Below are 21,574 nucleotides of genomic sequence, written 5' to 3' on the forward strand. Positions count from 1 at the left end.
TTTACACTGAAAAGGCCGCTCTCCAGTATGGTATCTCATGTGTACCTTCACTTCAGATTTCGATTGGAAACTTTTGCCGCACTCAGACTCTGTGCATTTAAAAAGCCTCTCCTGAGTGTGAATCAGGTCATGCCTTGTCAATGAGGACATGTTAAGAAACAGCTTGCCGCAGTATGTGCATGGATAACGCACCCCAGCATGATGTCTCGCCACATGGCCTTGTAACGTCCTTTGTAACGCGTAAGATTTGTCACACTGGGAGCAGGAGAAGTGTTTATCTTCAGGATTTCTGTGAGCACATAGCATGTGCATTTTCAGTTTTGCATTGTTGATAAAGCCCTTTCCACACTCCCAGCAAAGGCATGGTTTCTCTCCTGTGTGTATTCTCTCGAGTTCGACAACAACCGCTGATAAGTTGAACTTCCTTGGACAGTAGGAGCACTGGTATGGGAGGTCTCCGGTGTGAGTCCTCTCGTGTCTGAGGAGAGCTGCTAAATCAGTGTAGCTTTTCTCACAGTAGGTGCAGAGGAATGGCCCGCTGAATTTATGGACATCCAGAAAGTGTTTCTTGAGTGGCTTGACACCATTGAAGCTGTTTTCACACATGGTGCATTTCAAGGGCTTGTGCACCAATTTATGCCTGTCTAGCTTTTCTGGGTCTGCAAACATCCTACTGCACTCAGTGCAGTGCAGAGGGCTGTGGGTGAGTGCATGTACTTGGGCCTCTTCAGACTCAGCTCGCAGCACCTTGCACACTATCTTTACAATGTGCTTTCTCATATCATTGATGTTCTTGAACATCTGCCCACAATGAGGACATTTGTGAGGGTGCAGATCTGAGTGGGATCTCATGTGAACTTGCATGCTGTAAGATTTTGGCAAAAGTTTTTTACAAATGCAGCACACTTTTGACTGTTTGCGTTTTTCAGTCTGGTTAGATTCGTAAGATGGGTCTTGAGGTGTACTGGTGGAGGACGAGTCACTGTCCTCAGGTGTTGCCTCAAGAGGAGTTCCACTGGCCAGCTCTGTGTCCCCTCCTTCAGGTTTTTGGACTGCTTCACTGGACATCTCAGAGTCCTTCTCATTACTAGCTGGAGATCTGCTACGCCTTTTCTTAGAGTTTTTTTCACATTTTAGTCTCGGTTTCTCCAAGCTCTGCAGGTCCTTGTAACTCTTATGACACTTATTCAACATTTCAGGTCTTTCGTCATTTCCATTGAGCTGCTTTGGTCTTTTACCTTTAGGTTTTGACACAACTATTTTACACATATTTTGCTGATGTCTCGTCAGATCAAAATGGCACTGGAAGCGCTTCCTACACTGGCGACACTGAAATGGGCGCTCCCCTGTGTGGATTTTCTGGTGCCGCTTCATGTCTGCACCGCACTTTAATGTTTTTTCTTTAGTCAATTCTGTCTCGGTTTGTTTACATTCTCGTGCTATCAATGTTTTCATCTTACGCCCCCTGTTTTGTCTAACTGGTCTACAGGGCAACATCAGGTTAGTAGTGTAAAACCTTTGTAGCTTCACTAAAGGCTTGTGAAGCATGGAGGATATGATCGCATCAGACACGTCTATGCTTGTAATTTGTTCTCCATGACTTACACTGGCTTTATGTGTCTTTATTTGAGGCTTTCTGAAAGATCTCTTCCTTTTGACACTTAAATCTTCATTCCACCCCATCTGCCCCAATAACCATCACTGTTTCGTACCTGGAGTCCACCTCTTCAACAATATCTTCCGTCTCATCTTTTACTGGTCCAATCCCCACAACCTTCTCTTCTTCATTACCGGCATGAACCTCCATGTCCTCATGGTCCACAGGGTCAGCAAACTCTATAGATAGTTTGTTGTTTCTCTCACATTCCACCCTCTCCTCTCTTTCTACTACATTCACACTTGTCCCCGGTTCCATCTCTGTGTCCATCTCTATGTATCCATGAAGACATTCAAGGATGATACTGGTGTTTCTGATTCTGTTTGTTCTGTTGCAATCACCCTTTCTACAGGAGGGAGACAGAGAGCAGAGGGAATGCAGTCCCCAACAGTGGAAGACAGAGTATCTAGAAAAGGATGAGGATAAATTAAAGACAATGGTTAAATAAAGAATACATTTTAATGTCCTCTACTGAAGAAAAGCTAGCATCTACATGGGTCCTGTGAGAGATGCTTACCATGGTTGTCCAGCTGGCCGAGATCTCTGTGGTACTGAAGTAGGGTTTTCAGCTGCTGAGGGTGAGACATGGACTCAACACATTCCTCCAGAACAGAGGGGACATCACTGAGCAAGAATGCAGCCTGTCACAGAAGGAAAATAGATAGGATTTAGGGATGATTCAAAAGATACTATACGAAACTTTATGAATAGTGATCTTTCACTGAATTGATGAAGGTATTATTCTAATTTCAGTACCTGTTGAAAATTTGATACTGGAAGTAGCTTCTCAAGTCTTGAAAGAAACTGACACATTAGTTTCTCTATTGCGGCTTCATACTTGGGACCAAATTCCACAGGAAAAACATCCTAATAGAGAATAAGAAATGAGTATAAAATAAAAACACATTTGGTATAAGAAAAAGTGTAATCTGCAACTCACATGGAAGCATACAGCCGTAAACAGAATAAAAGGAGACCTTGGAAAAAGGTCAACATTGGTCAGCATTGCTTATAAATAAGATCAATGTTCACCAACCGGTCGATAGCGACTGGACAATCTCAAAGGCATTCTTAGTCGATCACCAAACATTTCTGTAAAAAACAACAACTATACAGCAGCCCTAGCGCCAGGAAGGTAAAGTGTTCCCTTTTTTTAACCATTTCATTAGTCTGAAGGTAGAACTACAGGTGCATATCTGGTGCACCTATAAGCCTACCGCTGGCCAATCAGATAGTTCAGATCAATGTGTCTCCACAGGTTATTCACACCATAGACGCTGGAAGGAAAGTGGCCAGAGGAGGAATTGGCTTTGGGGGTGACCAGTGAGATATACCTGCTGGAGTGCGTGCTCTGGGTGGGTGCTGCTATGGTGACTAGTGAGCTGAGATAAGGTGGGGCTTTACCTAGCAGAGACTTGTAGATGACCTGGAGCCAGTGGGTTTGGCGACGAGTATGAAGCGAGGGCCAGCCAACGAGAGCATACAGGTCGCAGTGGTGGGTAGTATATGGGGCTTTGGTGACAAAACGGATGGCACTGTGATAGACTGCATTCAATTTGTTGAGTAGAGTGTTGGAGGCTATTTTGTAAATGACATCGCCGAAGTTGAGGATCGGTAGGGTGGTCAGTTTTACGAGGGTATGTTTGGCAGCATGAGTGAAGGATGCTTTGTTGCGAAATAGGAAGACGATTCTAGATTTAATTTTGGATTGGAGATGCTTAATGTGAGTCTGGAAGGAGAGTTTACAGTCTAACCAGACACCTAGGTATTTGTAGTTGTCCACATATTCTAAGTCAGAACTGCTGGGCGGGCGGGCAGGTGCGGGCAGCGACCAGTTGAAGAGCATGCATTTAGTTTTACTTGCATTTAAGAGCAGTTGGAGGCCACGGAAGGAGAGTTGTATGGCATTGAAGCTCATCTGGAGTAGAGGTCGACCGATTAATCGGAATGATTTCAAGTTTTCATAACAATCGGAAATCGGTATTTTTGGACACCGATTTGGCCTATTTAAGCGATGGTAGGCAGCAGCAGGCTCGTAAGCATTCATTCAAACAGCAGTTTCATGCGTTTTGCCAGCAGCTCTTCACTGTGCTTCAAGCATTGCGCTGTTTATGACTTCAAGCCTATCAACTCCCGAGATTTGGCTGGTGTAACCGATGTGAAATGGCTAGCTAGTTAGCGGGGTGTGCGCTAATAGCGTTTCAAACGTCACTCGCTCTGAGACTTGGAGTGGTTGTTCCCCTTGCTCTGCATGGGTAACACTGCTTCGAGGGTGGCTGTTGTCAATGTGTTCCTGGTTCGAGCCCAGGTAGCGGCGAGGAGAGGGACGGAAGCTATACTGTTACACTGGCAATACTAAAGTGCCTATAAGAACATCCGATAGTAAAAGGTATATGGAATACAAATGGTATAGAGAGAAATAGTCATATAAATACTATATTAACTACAACGAAAAACCTCTTACATTGAAGTCTCATGTTAAAATGTTCTGAGCAAGGAACTTAAACGTTAGCTTTTTTACATGGCACATATTGCACTTTTACTTTCTTCTCTAACACTTTGTTTTTGCATTATTTAAACCAAATTGAACATGTTTCATTATTTATTTGAGGCTAAATAGATTTTTATTAATGTATTATATTAAGTTAAAATAAGTGTTCATTCAGTATTGTTGTAATTGTCATTATTACAAATAAATGTAAAAAAATCGTCCGATTAATCGGTATCGTCTTTTTTTGGTCCTCCAATAATCGCTATCGGCATTGAAAAATCATAATCGGTCGACCTCTAATCTGGAGGTTAGTTAACACAGTGTCCAAAGAAGGGCCAAAAGTATACAGAATGGTGTCGTCTGTGTAGAGGTGGATCAGCAAGTTAATACTGTGAGTGTAATGCTCGAAGAGTGATGGGTTCGGGAAAACGCTTTAACATACGTACAGGAATAGCGCACAAATGGGTGACGCCGAACATCGGCGTAAAACACTCTACCCAAGTACAAACTGGTACATACGCTGGACAGCGACAATCCCAACAATAAACAGGAACACCTCTTGACATAACAGCAAACAAGCCCGCACAAACACAGGCGGGCTAATATAGCTTAAATAACCCTAACCCAAAACCCCAACAAGGAACAGGTGAAACCAATTAGACAAAACCAAACGAAAAGGGGAAAAAGGGATCGGTGGCAGCTAATAGACCGGCGACAACGGCCGCCGAGCGCCACCCGAATGGGAAGGGGAGCCACCTTCGGTGATATTCGTGACAGTGAGATTTAAAAACGTTTAAAACCATGACTTGAGAAATACTCAACGAATACAACAAAGAGCTGCTGTTTTTATGAGTAAATTCAAGTTTCAGTTATTATTCAGCACTGTGTCAACACTTTGTTCAACACTTTTATAAGACAGAAAATGCATGTTCTCCCTACTTCCGCTCACGCTACAACCACCACTTCAGCTGCAATGAATGACTACAGCAAGGTTATCCGATAAGCTTGAGTTGTTATTATTAGCGGTTTATGTCTTTTTTAATATCAAGGAATATTTCACTTTCTCTGGTCATAGGAGTAACAACATGAATTGGTGCATGAGGCAGAAATAATGCAGTGTGACTTTAGTTTCTCCATCAGCTGCACGCCTGTGTCCCCTATTCTCAGTGGAGGGAGGGCGAGCGGAGGGATGCCTCAGTCCAGTAAAAAATATATATATAATAATGACTATGCTCACTGAGCTGTGCTTCACAAGTAATACAACAAATGATCTATTACAATTGTGATCGTATACCTTCAATCTTTACATATAATTTCAAAATGGTCTGAGAAGAACAACATTTGGAGGGCAATTCAAACATAGCCAATATGCATAAATAATATATTGGGCCTATAGCCTACTGCAAAAACCTCATTGCTACATGACTTTTATTTATTATCATTATCGAACCCCAGGCTGTAGTGACGCCCCAACATTAATTGGTTAAAACCTCTTAGGGATCCTTTATATCCCATTCCCGCCCGAATCCCGTTAACGGGATTGATTTGACAACATCCAGTGAAATTGCAGTGCGCAAATTCAAAAACAGAAATACTCATAATAAGAATTCATAAAACATACAAGTGTTACACATCAAAATAAAGCTTAACTTCTTGTTAATCCAGCCGCTGTGTCAGATTTCAAATAGGCTTTACGGCGAAAGCAGACCATGCGATTATCTGAGAACAGCACCCTGCGTACAAACACATGAAAATCAGATTTCAACCAGGCAGGTGCGCGACAAAAGTCAGAAATAGCGATATAATTAATGCCTTACCTTTGAAGATCTTCTGTTGGCACTCCAAAATGTCCCAGAAACATCACAAATGGTCCTTATGTTCGATAATGTCCTTTTTTATGTAAACTTGGTCCAAACATTTCAAACAACGTTCCTAATCGAACCTAAGGTATCCTAAAACGTAAATAATCAGAAAAATTTAAGATGGGATATACTGTGTTCAATACTGGATAAAAACAACATGAAGCGCTTTCCAGGTCACGCGCAACAAAAGACTTGAGTCCATCTGAGTGACACATGAAAGAACAGGACTACTTCTTCATTTCTCAAAAGAAGAACATCAACCAAATTCTAAAAGACTGTTGACATCTAGTAGAAGCCATAGGAACTGCAACCAGATTCCTATCAAAAAGGGTTTCCGGGGGACAAAATGGCGCCGTAGAGAGAACACTGTGTTTCAGCGAGCTCCCGTGGATATTTGTAAATTTATATTTTTACATTAATCTCATAGCTTGAAAAAGTGGTAGAATTGGCTAAATAAGTTCTCCTACAATGAGTCTTGACGGCTATTTCTCAAAAATCTCTGACAACATACCCAACAGAACTACTAAGAACTCGACCAAAACCACCATCCCTGTAGATGTGCAGGAGGAGCTAGCTAACATTAGCGAAGCTAACACCGTTGTGGATCCAGGCACAATGGACCTGGTGATACAAAAGATGACGGATGACGGAACATTACTAAAGTGAGCGATGTTAAAATAAGAACAGTCTTGGAAGCAATAGCAGGCCAATCAGCTGAACTACAGAGGGTTGTCAAACGTGTTGATGAGGCGGAAGGAAGAATTGCCACAGTGGAAACTTCAACTACATCTATGGACACTAAGATAAAAGCACTTGAGAAACAGGTGGCTGAGCACATTGACGACTTGGATAATCGAGGACGCTAAATCCCCTGCATGTTAGCTAGTAGGGAAACCCCCTTTTGGATCTTTACATGTTTAATTTTTGGGTTTAGTATAGTTCGAGTTCATGGTTCATATCGTTTGTTTATGCTCGGTGAGATAGAAGAGAGTTCAACACATGGAAAAAGGTACCACCCCACTTTTACAATAGGATTCAGTCTGGATATTGAATGGTCAAAGTGCAATGGCAGGTAACAGACTGCGTGGAACATTAGAGGGAGCCATAACCCCATTAAAAGGAAGAAGGTAATGTATTTTCTGAAAAAATAACATATTGATATTGCCCTGTTGCAAAACTCATTTGGATGATAAGGAGCATCTGAAATTACAACAAGGGGGGTTTGGTCAAGTGTTTTTCTCATCATTCACATCCAGAAGTAGAGGTGTAGCAATTCTTGTGAAAAAGAACTTCCCAGCGGTATAGCTTCACTCTCTCCTCAAGCTAAGTCACTTAAAGCTATCTGTGATGATCTGGGGTATGCTGATGTTTGGAGAACTTTTCATCCCTCCAACAGGGAGTTCACTTTTTTTCTGCACCTCATGGATGTCAGACTAGAATAGATTACTTTTTTATGCCCAGGACGTCTTTGCAGTCTGTTTTATCCGCTAGGATAGGAAGCATAGTCATATCTGATCATGCTGAGGTGATCCTGGACATAAAACTCAAAGGGGCATTCAATCAGTCAAGACATTGGAGGTTGAATACAACCATTCTTAAAGACCATACATTCACATCATATTTTATTACAGAGTTTAAAGCATTTTTCTCTATTTTTCTCTATTAACTCTCAACTCTCAATCAACAGATAACCCCTTGCTCCTTTGGGAAGCCTGTAAACGCGTGCGCCAGGGGTCTGATTATGTCATACACAGCCAATAAGAGGCGGGACAAGCGGGAAAAGCAAAAAACGTTAGAGGGTGAATTAGGAACTAAAGAGAAGGACTACATTAAAACTCCCACTCCTGCCCTATTAAAGGAAATATCAGTCCTTAGATCAACGTTGGACTCTCTCTGTCACGTTCTGACCTTAGTTCTTTTGTTATGTCTTTGTTTTAGTGTGGTCAGGGCGTGAGTTGGGGTGGGTAGTCTATGTTCCTTTTTCTATGTTGTGGTTATGTGTTTGGCCTGGTATGGTTCTCAATCAGAGGCCGGTGTCGTTTGTTGTCTCTGAAAGAGAATCATACTTAGGTGGCCTTTTCCCACCTGTGCTTTGAAGGTGATTATTTTTCCGTGTCAGTGTTTGTTCCACACGGGACTGTTTCATTTGTTTCGTTTATTCACATTGTTATTTTGCATTTCAGTGTTCAGGCAAAAAAACATAATGAACACGTACCACGCTGCTCATTGGTCCGATATTTCCTACTCCTCCTCAGACAAGGGGGACAACGATCATTACAGAATCACCCACCAACCAAGGACCAAGCAGCGTGGTATCGGGCAGCAGCAGAAATCTCTGGACTCAAACGCTGAGAGAAGCCAACATATCACTTATTCTCAAGAGGGAAAATGTCCAGAGTCTTGTTCCTCGTACAGACCAATTTCCCTTCTGAATGTGGATAGAAAATTGCTTTCTAAAATTCTAGCCACAAGATTAGAGGACTCACTGCCACTAATTGTGAAAGGAGACCAAACTGGCTTCATTAAGGGCCATAAGTCATGCAACAATGTCAGGCGGCTCCTTAATACAATTCAAGCCTACCAACAAAGTGCTATGGATGGTCTTGTGCTCTCCCTAGATGCTGAGAAAGCATTTGATCGTGTGGAGTGGTCTTACCTATTCTTTGCTCGAAACAAATTTGGTCTAGGGGACAACTTTATAAAATGGGTGAAAGTTTTATATGATGATCCTCAAGCTGCTGTCCTTACTAATGGGCTAAGGCAGGGGTGTCAAACTCAAATACCCAGTGGGCAAAAATGTAAAACCTGAACAAAGTCACGGGCCAACATTGAACAAATTAACCTTTTAATATGGACCCAAACAAGTTTTGCTTTAACATTGAATATGGAACAAGCATCGCTTATTACCATACAATATATAATTTAATAGTGGAGACATGCAAAATCGAATTTCAAATGAAAAAACACATCAATGGCATTCATTTATTAAATAAAATTTAAATAAAAATTGTATGCCTCTTTTCTATTTGCAGCCTTCTGATTTAAATACCAAAATAAACTTTTTCCACTGGCTAATAATTGTACAAATAAAATGATAATAAATCAATCAAACATTCAAGCCCATGCCTTGTAGCAAGAAAAAGTGCACACTGTTCTAATCTGATGTGCCCAAGCCAGATACCTGGCATCTCTTCTTGGATGCTAGTTCATCAATGTCTGGGCTCAAGCTCTGAGCTGAAGAAATCCTCAGTATCGAGCGAAGATGTTCATCAGTCAGACGTCTCCTGTGAGTTGTTTTGGTCATCTTCATCGAGGAGAAAAGTTGCTCGCATAGATAAGTGCTGCCGAACATGGTGAGCATCTGAGCAGCTTGGGTGCGGAGCTGAGGCATTGTGTCAGGGATGAACCGTGGGCATCATACTTTGACTTCAGCGTGTCGTTGCACTGGAGTTCAATCAGCTCCATTTGGATGTTGGTTGGTGCATTTTCCACATCAACTGCGAAGGGATTACTAAGCAGTTCAAACTTGCATTTCTGAGCATCGAAGTCGGCAAATCGCCGGCTAAACTCAGCGGCGAGAACACTGAGTTTTTCAGCAAACTGTGCGCATGGGAACACGGCGGTAGAGATCTGCACTTTTATGGATTGGCAGCAGGGAAAATGGCAAGGGTTTCCTTGCAGCATCTGATTCTCCCACAGGCACAGTTTAGTTTTGAAGGCCCTCACTGCAGCGTACATGTCTGTGATGATGCGCCCCCGCCCCTGAAGCTGCAGGTTCAGCGCATCGAGATGGCTCGAGATGTCACAGAGAAAGGCCAGCTCACACAGGAACTTTTGCTCCCGGAGCTCTGCTGTATCCTTCCCTTTGGTTTCCAGGAATTGACATATTTCCTCACGCAGCTCGAAACATCTGTTCAGTACTTTTCCTCTGCTTAGCCATCTCACCTCTGTGTGATACGGCACGTCTGCGTATTCTGAACCACACTCCTCCAGAAAAGATTTAAACTGGCGGTGATTTAGACCTTTGGCTCTTATAAAGTTAACTACCTGTGTTACTGTGGTCATAACATGTTCCATCTTTAGGGCTTTGGCACACAGTGCTTCCTGATGTATGATGCAGTGGTAAACAGTTAGCTCACCTGCACAGTTCTCTTCCCGCATCTTCTCCCGAACCATGCCCACCAGTCCACTCTTTTTACCGCACATCGCTGGCGCACCATCTGTCGTTAATCCAACGAGTTTATCCCACGGCAGCTTTATTTCAGTTACACATTTGGAAACCTCCTCAAAGATTTATTTTCCTGTGGTTGTGCCATGCATTGATTTGAATCCTAATAGCTCCTCCGTAACACACAGATTTGAGTCCACTCCACGGATGAAGACTGACAGCTGAGCAGTATCAGATGCGTCGCAGCTCTCATCCACAGCGAGGGAGAACGCAACAAAATCTTTTCCCTTTTCCATCAGCTGGTCATACAGATTGGTGGCAAGATCACATGTGCGATCAGCTACTGTGTTCCTGCTCAGGCTCACGTTTGAAAATGCTTGTTTTTTCTCTGGGCATACGAGGTCACAAACCTTCATCATGCACTTTTTCATGAACTCTCCCTCATTAAAGGGCCGGGCTGATTTTGCGATCTCTGCTGCCACTATATAACTAGCCTTTACAGCAGCCTCGCTTTGTGATGTGGCTTTTTTAAACATATTCTGTTGTGAAACCAAACTTCTTTTCATCTCCTCTACTTTCTGGCTCCTTTGAGTCATGTCCAGGTCCTTGTATTTGTCATGGTGTTTCGTTTCATAGTGTCGTCTAATGTTGTACTCCTTACTTACAGCCACGTTGACTCCACAAACAAGACAAACAGGTTTGTCTTTTACATATGTAAACAGATATTCTGCCTCCCACTTGTCCAGAAAGCTCCTGTTTTCTGCCTTTCTTTTCGCCATTTTTGGGAAGGGTTAGCTCGCTGACAGTTGTAGCGTCTATGTTGCTATGACTACTGTCACAGAGGAGAGAGCGTTTCTGGGTCCTGTCCTGATTGGCGCGCGAAAACAGCAGCGCATTATGGGATTCGTAGTATTAGTGGTGAATGCGCTGTATATGCGCTGTATATGCGCGGGCCAGCTCTAGTAGTAATTTGGTATTGTCTCGCGGGCCAAATTTGGCCCACGGGCCAGAGTTTGACACCCATGGGCTAAGGTCAAATAGCTTCTCTATATACAGAGGTACCAGACAGGGCTGTCCTTTGTCCCCTCTCCTATTTGCACTCGTTATGGGACCACTGGCCGAGGCCATCAGGGTGTGGATAAGTCATTTAGTCTGTTTATGCCCTTATTAAGCCTGCTATACAGGGGCTGCTCATTGGTGATGTTCACCATAAAATAAGCTTGTATGCTGATGATATCCTGATATTCATCTCTAGTCACGAGACTTCAATTACATCTCTTATTAATATTATTGAATTATTCAGCGAATTCTCAGGCTATAAGATTAACTTAACTAAGTCAGAGGCTATGCCACTTGGTAACCTTCACTCTGTACCTAATACTTCTCACCCCTTCTCTTTTAAATGGTCTCCCTCAGGTTTGACGTATCTGGGTATATTTGTAACTCCTAAATTCCAACAAATGTACAAAGCCAATTTTGTTCCCTTGTTTGATTACAATAAGGCAGGATCTGGAGCGCTGGAGCTCTCTCCCGATTTCTTGGTTGAATAGAATATCCCTCTTGAAAATGAACATTTTACCTAGACTACTTTACCCAATCCAAATGATCCCAGTATTACTCTCCATTAAGGTAATAAAGGATGTAAATGGATGGCTAAGTTCCTTTATATGGAGTAAACGCAAGCCAAGACTTAAGATGGCAATATTGCAGCTGCCAAGTTCTATGGGCGGCTTGGATCTGCCCAATATCAGGTTCTATCAGTGGTGTGCCCACCTATGTTATATTTATGACTGGCTCACAAACAATGACTCCTCTATTTGGTTAGACATTGAGACTTTTCTTTCAAAATACTCATTGAGACTTTTCTTTCAAAATACTCCTTACAGGATATTTTCTTTTTCAGAAGTTTCAAGTCTGTAAAAGATCACTGCAATAATCCCATTACACTTAACACACAAAGTATGGAGGTCAGTTCAACGCTTCCTGGGAAGGTCCAAACTAACCTCTGCTCTTACCCCAATTCTTAACAACCCAGATTTTGGTCCAGGATTGCTGGATGCTGGCTTTAACTTTTGGCTTAATAAGGGCATAAACAGACTAAATGACTTATTTGCTGATAAGATTTTATCGTAATTTGAACAGATGGTCAAGAAATATCGACTCCCAAAGCAGGACTTTCCATTTCCTACAAGTAAGACATTATATTCTGAAGAGCATCACCTTAATTGGTAACCCTGATATGTCTGTCATTGAAAGAATGCTTTTTTTCCCACAAAGGAAATAGTCTGTAAGTCTGTTTTATGATGCTTTAAGGTCATTTTCTGCTGTCAACACACAGAGGGTGAAACAAGTGTGGGAGAAATAATTGTCTGTTACTATTGACGAAGAGATGTGGGAGGACATTTGGAGATATGCAAAAACAATATCTATATGTAATCGTACTAGAGCAATCAAATTAAGAATAATACACAGATTGCATATATCCCCAAATCACAGACATGCTTTTAGCCCCACTTCCTCTTCTCCTCAGTGTCTTAAATGCAAAACTGATACAGGCACCCTAACACATTGTTTATGGTTATGTACCAAAATACAAAGATACTGGTCTGGTGTTCTGCAAGAAATTGAAAAGATCCTAGGGGTTGATCTAGAATTGGACCCAGTTTCTTTACTGTTGGGTCTCCCTAGTAGGCATGTTACTTGTGTGGGTAAGAGGAGGCTTTACAACATCCTTACCTTCACAGCGAGGAAAAACATCCTTTTACAATGGATTAGTGATAAGGTTCCTTCTATAAAAATTGGCATAAGATACTATTTGAATGGGTGCATCTGGAATATCTGACATTCTAAAACAGATCAGTTCTACAAAGTATGGGAACCTTATCTAAATTACCTAGATCATCAGCTATTATGCTGCAAGGATTCTCTTAGAATGGTGGTGATCTATGTATTTCAGAACTACACTGTACGTTCCATGTGTGGAACCTAACTTCTTGGTTTAAACTGAGCTTTTTTCTTTAATTTCTGTTTGTAAGTTTGTTTCAAATGTATGTATTGAGAGACGCAATGATGGGGATGGGGTAAGAGAAGAGCCGAGCGGGGAGAGGAAATTGGTGTACGTGTGTATGTATGTTTGTGTGTGTGTGTATGTATATGTATGCGTATGTATGTGTAACGCTCCGGGTGTCGTGGGTGTGGAGTCAGACGCAGGAAACAGAGAGTGCAATGCTGTGCTCTTTAATGCACAAACGCAACACAGGGTGCTCACAACAATAACGGCCCCAAACACGGGGGATGAAAATAGTACAACCGAAATACACGACCAGGAACAAACACGTTCCTCTACTACAGAACCGAAGGTCACAATAATTAATCCCGCACAACAAACAGGCGGGCCGGCTGTCTAATAAAGCCCAACTAATCATTCACGAACAGGTGCTAACAATAAACATACAAGGAGGGGGAGGAAAGACAATCAGTGGCAGCTAATAGGCCGGTGACGACGACCGCCAAGCGCCACCCGACCGGGAAGGGAAGCCACCCTCGGTCGGACTCGTGACAGTGAGTGCTGTTTTTTTTTTGTCTCTGTTGTTGTATCTCTTAATATGGGTGAAAATTGTGAAATTTCAATAAAAATACTATTACAAAAAAACTAAAAAAACGGTTTCCCATAGAAACCTAATGGAAAACACATTGACCTCAAAAAAATGTTTTCCCTGGATGGATTGTGCTCGGGGTTTCGCCTGCCAAATCAGTTCTGTTATACTCACAGACATCTTTAAAACAGTTTTAGAAACTTCAGAGTGTTTTAAATCCAAATCTACTAATAATATGCATATCCTAGCTTCTGGGCCTGAGTAGCAGGCAATTTACTTTGGGCACGCTTTTCTTCCGGACGTGAAAATACTGCACCCTAGCCCAAAGAGGTTGTTGCATAGGCTTACGTTTTTTTTTTACCCCCTTTTTTCGCCCCAATTTCATAGTATCCAATTGTTTTTAGTAGTTACTATCTTGTCTCATCTCTACAACTCCTGTACGGGCTCCAGAGAGACGAAGGTCGAGAGTCATGCATCCTCCGAAACACAACCCAACCAAGCCGCACTGCTTCTTAACACAGCGCGCATCCAACCCAGAAGCCAGCCGCACCAATGTGTTGGAGGAAACACCGTGCCCCTAGCGACCTGGTCAGCGTGCACTGCGCCCGGCCCGCCACAGGAGTCGCTAGTGCGGTATGAGACAAGGATATCCCTACCGGCCAAACCCTCCCTAACCCGGACGAAGCTAGGCCAATTGTGCGTCGCCCCATGGACCACCCGGTCGCGGCCGGTTGCGACAGAGCCTGGGCTCGAACCCAGAGTCTCTATACAGAGACTCTGCGCCACCAGGGAGGCCATCGGCTTACGCTTTTTAAGTCATGTTTTTTTTTTTTTTTATCTGAGCGGTAGATCTCAGCTTGCATTTTGACTCAGAAAGTGATCTTAACGCAGAAAGTTTGGTGACCACTGAATAAGATGGACTGTGAGACTGCACTTCTGTACTAGTATACACACATAGCCACACTGACCTGAAAGAAGTGTTCCATCTCATCTGGGTCTTTTAGCAGGGTTTGAATCAGATCCAGAAAGTTGGAGTCTGATAAATCTCCATCATCAGTCTGCAAGAAAGAAAACACTTTTGTTATGATGATCATTATCATAAAAGATTTATGTCTAGGACTGACTGACTGATTGACTTACGTAAACGTTAGCTGAGCCTATATGCCCTTTGACCCTCACCTGTGTCCCCCAGAAAGGTGTGAGGGTCTGTATCCTGTCCAGGTGTGGCTGAATGGTCTGGAGGTCTGTGATGGGCTTGGAGCAACACAACTCCAGGACCAGCTGAAAGCAGAGCAAACCAGTCAGGAGACTTATTTGAGACAAACATGACTAAATATGATCATATGCCATCGTTCCCCACATAATGATGAACACTAGTTCCGTCTCTCCATCTCACCCGTGCTCGAAGACCCAGAATAAGTTGGGCCCTCTGTCTGAGGTTCAGAAGCTCTGGAACCATCTCTGTGACCATGGTAACAAACTCTTCCAGCATCCCATAATCCATCACATGTCTCTGCTGGACCGTTCGCCAAATGGCTTGGCTGCTGAGACCAGCCGCAATGGTGGAACCATGAGGCGCAGAGAGTGGAGAGGAAGAGAGGGACCTGAAACAGAGATATTGACTTAGTTGTTCACAAATCAATTTATAAGCACCTCTTAATGCACATCAAACTCTAGCGTGTTGGACAACTTTTTTAAAACCAGATTACTATTAATACTGTGTTACTATTTGTTTCATTTTCAAGAATGGGGTGTGAGTGTGAGAGAGAGAAATGCCTCATCCATCCAGAAACAACACCTAGCCCTTTCCCTGCTTGGAATCATTGAGCCTTCCGTTTGATTAACTTAGAGGAGTTGATCAAATCATGGATCTACAATAAAGAGGACAGGTAGTTCCTTGGGGTACACATCACTGACAAACTGAAATGGACCACCCACACAGACAGTGTGGTGAAGAAAGCGCAATAGAGCTTCTTCAACCTTAGGAGGCTAAAGAAATTTGGCTTGTCACCTAAAACCCTCAAACTTTTACAGATGCACAATTGAAAGCATCCTGTCGGGCTGCATCACCGCCTGGTACACCAACTGCACCACCCACAACCGCAAGGCTCTACAAAGGGTGGTGCAGTCTGCCCACTTTAAAGAATGGAACACTAGCCACTTTAATAATGTTTACATATCTGGCATTACTCATCTCATATGTACAGTTGAAGTCAAAAGTTTACATACAACTTAGCCAAAAATATTAAAACTCAGTTTTTCACAATTCGTGACATTTAATCCTAGTAAAAATTCCCTTTAGATCAGTTAGGATCACCAAATACTTTAAGAATGTGAAATGTCAGAATAATAGTAGAGAGAATGATTTATTTCAACTTGTATTTCTTTCATCACATTCCCAGTGGGTCAGAAGTTTACATACACTCAATTAGTATTTGGTAGCATTGCCTTCAAATTGTTTAACTTGGGTCAAATGTTTTGGGTAGCCTTCCACAAGCTTCCCACAATAACTTGGGTGAATTTTGGCCCATTCCTCTAACAGAGCTGGTGTAACTGAGTCAGGTATGTAGGCCTCCTTGCTCGCTCACGCTTTTTCAGTTCTGCCAACAAATTTTCTATGGGATTGAGGTCAGGGCTTTGTGATGGCCACTCCAATACCTTGACGTTGTTGTCCTTAAGCCATTTTTCCACAACTTTGGAAGTATGCTTGGGGTCATTGTTCATTTGGAAAACCCATTGTGAAAACCCAAGCTTTAACTTCATAATTGATGTCTTGAGATGTTGCTTCAATATATCCACATACTTTTCCTGCCTCATGATGCCATCTATTTTGTGAAGTGCACCAGTCCCTCCTGCAGCAAAGCACCCCCACAACATGATGCTGCCACCCCCGTGGTTGGGATGGTGTTCTTCGGATTGCAAGCCTCCCCCGTTTACCTCCAAACATAACGATGGTCAATTTGGCCAAATAGTTCTACTTCTGTTTCATCAGACCAGAGGACATTTCCCCAAAAGGTACGATCTTTGTCCCCATGTGCAGTTGTAAACTTTTTTTATGGCGGTTTTTGAGCAGTGGCTTCTTCCTTGCTGAGCGGACTTTCAGGTTATGTTGTTACAGAACTCGTTTTACTGTGGATATAGATACTTTTGTACCTGTTTCTTCCAGCATATTCACAAGGTCCTTTGCTGTTGTTCTGGGATTGATTTGTACTTTTCACACTAAAGTATGTTCATCTCTAGGAGACAGAACACATCTCCTTCCTGAGCGGTATGATGGCTGTGTGGTCCCATGGTGTTTATACTTGCGAACTATTGTTTGTACAGATGAACATGGTACCTTCAGGCATTTGGAAATTGCTCCCAAGGATGAACCAGACTTGTGGAGGTCTACAATTGATTTCTGAGGTCTTGGCTGATTTCTTTTGATTTTCCCATGATGTCAAGCAAAGAGGCACTGAGTTTGAAGGTAGGCTTTGAAATATATCCACAGGTACACCTCCAATGGACTCAAATGGTGTCAATTAGCCTAACAGAAGCTTGTAAAAGCCATGACATAATTTTCTGGAATTTTGCAAGCTGTTTAAAGGCACAGTCAACTTAGTGTATGTAAACTTCTGGCCCATGTATATACTGTGATTATAAATTAAATAATCTGTCTGTAACAATTGTTGGAAGAATTACTTGTGTCATGCACAAAGTAGATGTCCTAACCAACTTGTCAAAACTATAGTTTTTTAACAAGAAATTTGTGGAGTGGTTGAAAAACAAGTTTTAATGACTCCAACCTAAGTGAATGTAAACTTCCGACTTCAACTGTATTCTATTCTATGGTATCTTAGTCACTTAATGTTTACATATCTGGCATTACTCATCTCATATGTATATACTGTTTTCTATACTGTGCTACAGTATCTCATTCACTTTATAATAATGTTTACATAACTTGCATTACTCATCTCATACACTACCGATCAAAAGTTTTAGAACACCTCAGTCAACGTTTTTCCTTTATTTTTTACAATTTTCTACATTGTAGAATAATAGTGAAGACATCAAAACAATGAAATAACACATATGGAATCATGTAGCAACCAAAAAAGTGTTAAACAAATCTAAATATATTTTGTATTTGAGATTCTTCAAAAATCACCCTTGCCTTGATGACAGTTTTGCACACTCTTGGCATTCTCTCAACCAGCTTCACCTGGAATGCTATTCCAACAGTCTTGAAGGAGTTCCCACATATGCTGAGCACTTGTTGGCTGCTTTTCCTTCACTCTGCGGTCGTACCATCCCAAACCATCTCAATTTGGTTGAGGTCGGGGGATGGTGGAGGCCTGGTCATCTGATGCAGCACTCCCTCACTCTCCTGAGCCTGGAGAGTGAGGAGGTGTGTTGGGTCATTGTCCTGTCGAAAAACAAATGATAGTGGGACTAAGCCCAAACCAGATGGGATGGCATATCCCTGCAGAATTCTGTGGTGTGCCTTGAATTCTAAATAAATCAGTGTCACCAGCAAATCACCCCCACACCACAACACCTCCTCCATGCTTTATGGTGGGAAATACACATGTGAAGATCATCCGTTCCCCCACACCGCGTCTCACAAAGACCAAGGCGGTTGGAACAAAAAATCTCCAATTTGGACTCCAGACCAAAGGACAAATTTCCACCGGTCTAATGTCCATTGCTCGTGTTTCTTGGCCCAAGCAAGTATCTTCTTCTTATTGGTGTCATTTAATAGTGGTTTCAATGCAACAATTCAACCATGAAGGCCTGATTCCCACTGTCTCCTCTGAACAGTTGATGTTGAGATGTGTCTGTTTCTTGAACTCTGTGAAGCATTTATTTGGGCTGCAATTTCTGAGGCTGGTAACTCTAATGAACTTGTCCTCTGCAGCAGAGGTAACTCTGGGTCTTCCATTCCTGTGGCGGTCCTCATGAGAGCCAGTTTCATCATAGCGCTTGAAATATCTATTTTGATTTGTTGAAAAAAATATTTTTTTACACTGATTCCATATGTGTTATTTTATAGTTTGTCTTCACTATTATTCTACAATGTAGAAAATAGTAAAAATAAAGAAAAACCCTTGAATGAGTATGCGTTCTAAAACTTTCGACCCGGTAATGCATGTATATACTGTATTCTATTGTATCTTAGTCTGTTCCGCTCTGACATCACTCGTCCATATGTATATCGTCTTAATTCATTCCTTCTTAGATTTGTGTGTATATGTTGAGTAATTTGTTAGATATTACTGCACTGTTGGAGCTAGAAGCACAAGCATTTCGCTACACCCGCAATAACATCTGCTAATCACGTGTATGTGACCAATAAAATTTGATTTGAAGAGTTGTTTCTGGACGGGTTTAGAGAAGCAGTGAAACGACTGCAAAGGCAATGTAATTCGCTTGTTAGATAGCAACGGAACAGTTCTAGGAAGTGTGTTTATTCAACTGCCATATTCAATAAAATAGCGGGAATGAAATCAGAGGGGAACAGAAATGCTGCTGCACATCTGTAATAACTAACAAAAACAGACCGGCACAAAACAATACGTTAGGACATAGCTAGGTATCTAGTATCTAGTATCGTATGCATAGCTAGAAATATGTTACCTTTCCCCCCAGACATGTGTTTTTAAATGTCTCTCCACTGCAGTCACCAGGAACTTTGATCGGGTGATCGAAAATGGCAACTATTTTTGCCGATGTGTGCCACTGTGTGTGTACGTTGTCGAACATGACTGTGGGGGGAGGCATTTAGAAGTAACACCACAAATCGAAGTTTGCCTCGTACACATGTGAGCAGATGTTAAAGCAGATGAAGTGAAATTCTTATTTCTAGCTCCAGCAGTGCAGTAAGTATACAATACTATTACAAAAACAATCCCCCCCCCCCCCCCCCCCAAAAAAAAATACGGAACAAGACATTTAATATCCGAGCGAGAGCTACGAACTTTATAACTAAAGATAAATCACAGCCTGTCGTGTCAAATGGGAACACATTTACCATAGTGGGCAGAACAAGTAAGGAGGTGGGCAGAGTCAAGCACGAGCTAGCGAGATCCTATTGGCGCTTTATAGCATATATTTGCATATTTCCATAGAGGCACCCCTGTACTGCGAAGAGCGCGTGTACAATAACTCAATTCGCCTTTGCACTCCTTCTAAACAAAGTTTAACGTCTACAAAACGTAGTCCACTCTGTTTGTGACGTATAGTTGTGGGAACAGAAAACTGTATGGAGGGCAAATGTTTCATCGATTAGTAAATTAGCAGAATCTCGGCCAAAATCCATTTCGTCCATCTTCTAGCACTGCTGGAAACTGGGCTTCAGTTCAATTTGTTTACATTGCCTAAGCAAGTGAAAGACAAACAATTTTTTTTACTGTAAACATTGCTCACAAAAGTTCCAAAAGAATAAAGACATTTCAAATGTCATTATGTCTATAATATGTGTCAAGAAAAAGTATGTGAAGCTTTTGTAATTACCTGGATTTATGCATAAATTGGTCATACAATTTGATCTTCACCTAAGTCACAACAATTGACAAACAGTCTGTTTAAACTAATAACGCACAAACAATTATGCGTTTGTCTTTATTGAACATAACGTGTAAACATTCACAGTGCAGGGTGGGAACATGTATGCGAACCCTTGGATTTAATAACTGGTTGACCCTCCTTCAGCAGCAATAACCTCAACCAAACGTTTTCTGTTGTTGCGGATCAGACCTCCTTCAATGATAGCAAGCTGTCCAGGCCCTGAGGCAGCAAAGCAGCTCAAACCATGATGCTCCCTTCACCAGACTTTACAGTCAGGATGAGGTTGGTGTGCTGGGCCTTTTCTCCAGTGTTGTGTGTTCCTTCCAAACAACTCAACTGTAGTTTCATCTGTCCACAGAATATTTTGCCAGTAGCGCATCCAGGTACTCTTTTGCGAACTTCAGATGTGCAGCAATGTTTTTTTTGGACAGCAGCGGCTTCTTCCGTGGTGTTCTCCCATGAACACTCCTAGAGTAGCAACAGTGTTGAACTTTCCCCATTTAGTTGAGAAATAAAAATGTAATGTATAGACAATTTGTCTTACCGTGGACTGATGAACATCAATGCTTTTAGAGATACTTTTATAACCCTTAATCTTAGGTCTTCTGAGATCTCTTTTGTTTGAGGCATGTGAATAGCAAACTAAAATTTTGTGAGTGTTTTTATAGGACAGGGCAGCTCTAACCAACATATTCAATCTGGTCTCATTGATTGGACTCCAGGTTAGCAGACTCCTGACTCCTATTAGCGTTTGATGAAGTCATTAGCCTATGGGTTCACATACATTTTCCAACCTACACTGTGAATGTTTAAATTATGTATTCAATATAGACAAGAAAAATACAATAATTTGTGTGTTATTAGTTTAAGCACACTGTTTGTCTATTGTTGTGACTTAGATGAAGATCAAATAAAATGATATGGCCAATTTATGCAGAAATCCAGGTAATTCCAATCGGTTTACATACTTTTTCTTGCCACTGTACAGTATCGTAACGATGTGCAGTATTGTAACTATAGTTCAAGTTAAAAAAGGGAAAATAAATAAACATAAATATGGGTTGTATTTACAATGGTGTTTGTTCTTCACTGGTGTCCCTTTTCTTGTTCTCAACAGGTCACAAATCTTGCTTCTGTTTTTTTATTTTACCTTTATTTAACCAGGTAGGCTAGTTGAGAACAAGTTCTCATTTGCAACTGCGACCTGGCCAAGATAAAGCATAGCAGTGTGAGCAGACAACACAGAGTTAC

The 21,574-nt window shown here is 41.9% G+C and overlaps 1 protein-coding gene across 1 annotated transcript; it reads right to left on the reverse strand.

The window, feature by feature from the left end:
* Positions 1-1,907: 1,907 nt before the first annotated feature.
* On the reverse strand, positions 1,908-19,598 carry LOC109899975 (TERF1-interacting nuclear factor 2-like). Its single transcript, XM_020495658.2, has 7 exons — positions 19,394-19,598; positions 15,171-15,378; positions 14,954-15,055; positions 14,743-14,832; positions 2,414-2,524; positions 2,175-2,298; positions 1,908-2,063 (listed from the first exon to the last, which is right to left on the reverse strand). Exons 2-7 carry the CDS (start codon positions 15,276-15,278, stop codon positions 1,930-1,932), a joined length of 669 nt encoding a protein of 222 aa, XP_020351247.1. The 5' UTR covers positions 15,279-15,378; positions 19,394-19,598; the 3' UTR covers positions 1,908-1,929.
* Between the last annotated feature and the right edge of the window lie 1,976 nt (positions 19,599-21,574).

Source organism: Oncorhynchus kisutch, linkage group LG11 (genome assembly GCF_002021735.2).
Source record: "Oncorhynchus kisutch isolate 150728-3 linkage group LG11, Okis_V2, whole genome shotgun sequence".
Classification (NCBI taxonomy): domain Eukaryota; kingdom Metazoa; phylum Chordata; class Actinopteri; order Salmoniformes; family Salmonidae; genus Oncorhynchus; species Oncorhynchus kisutch.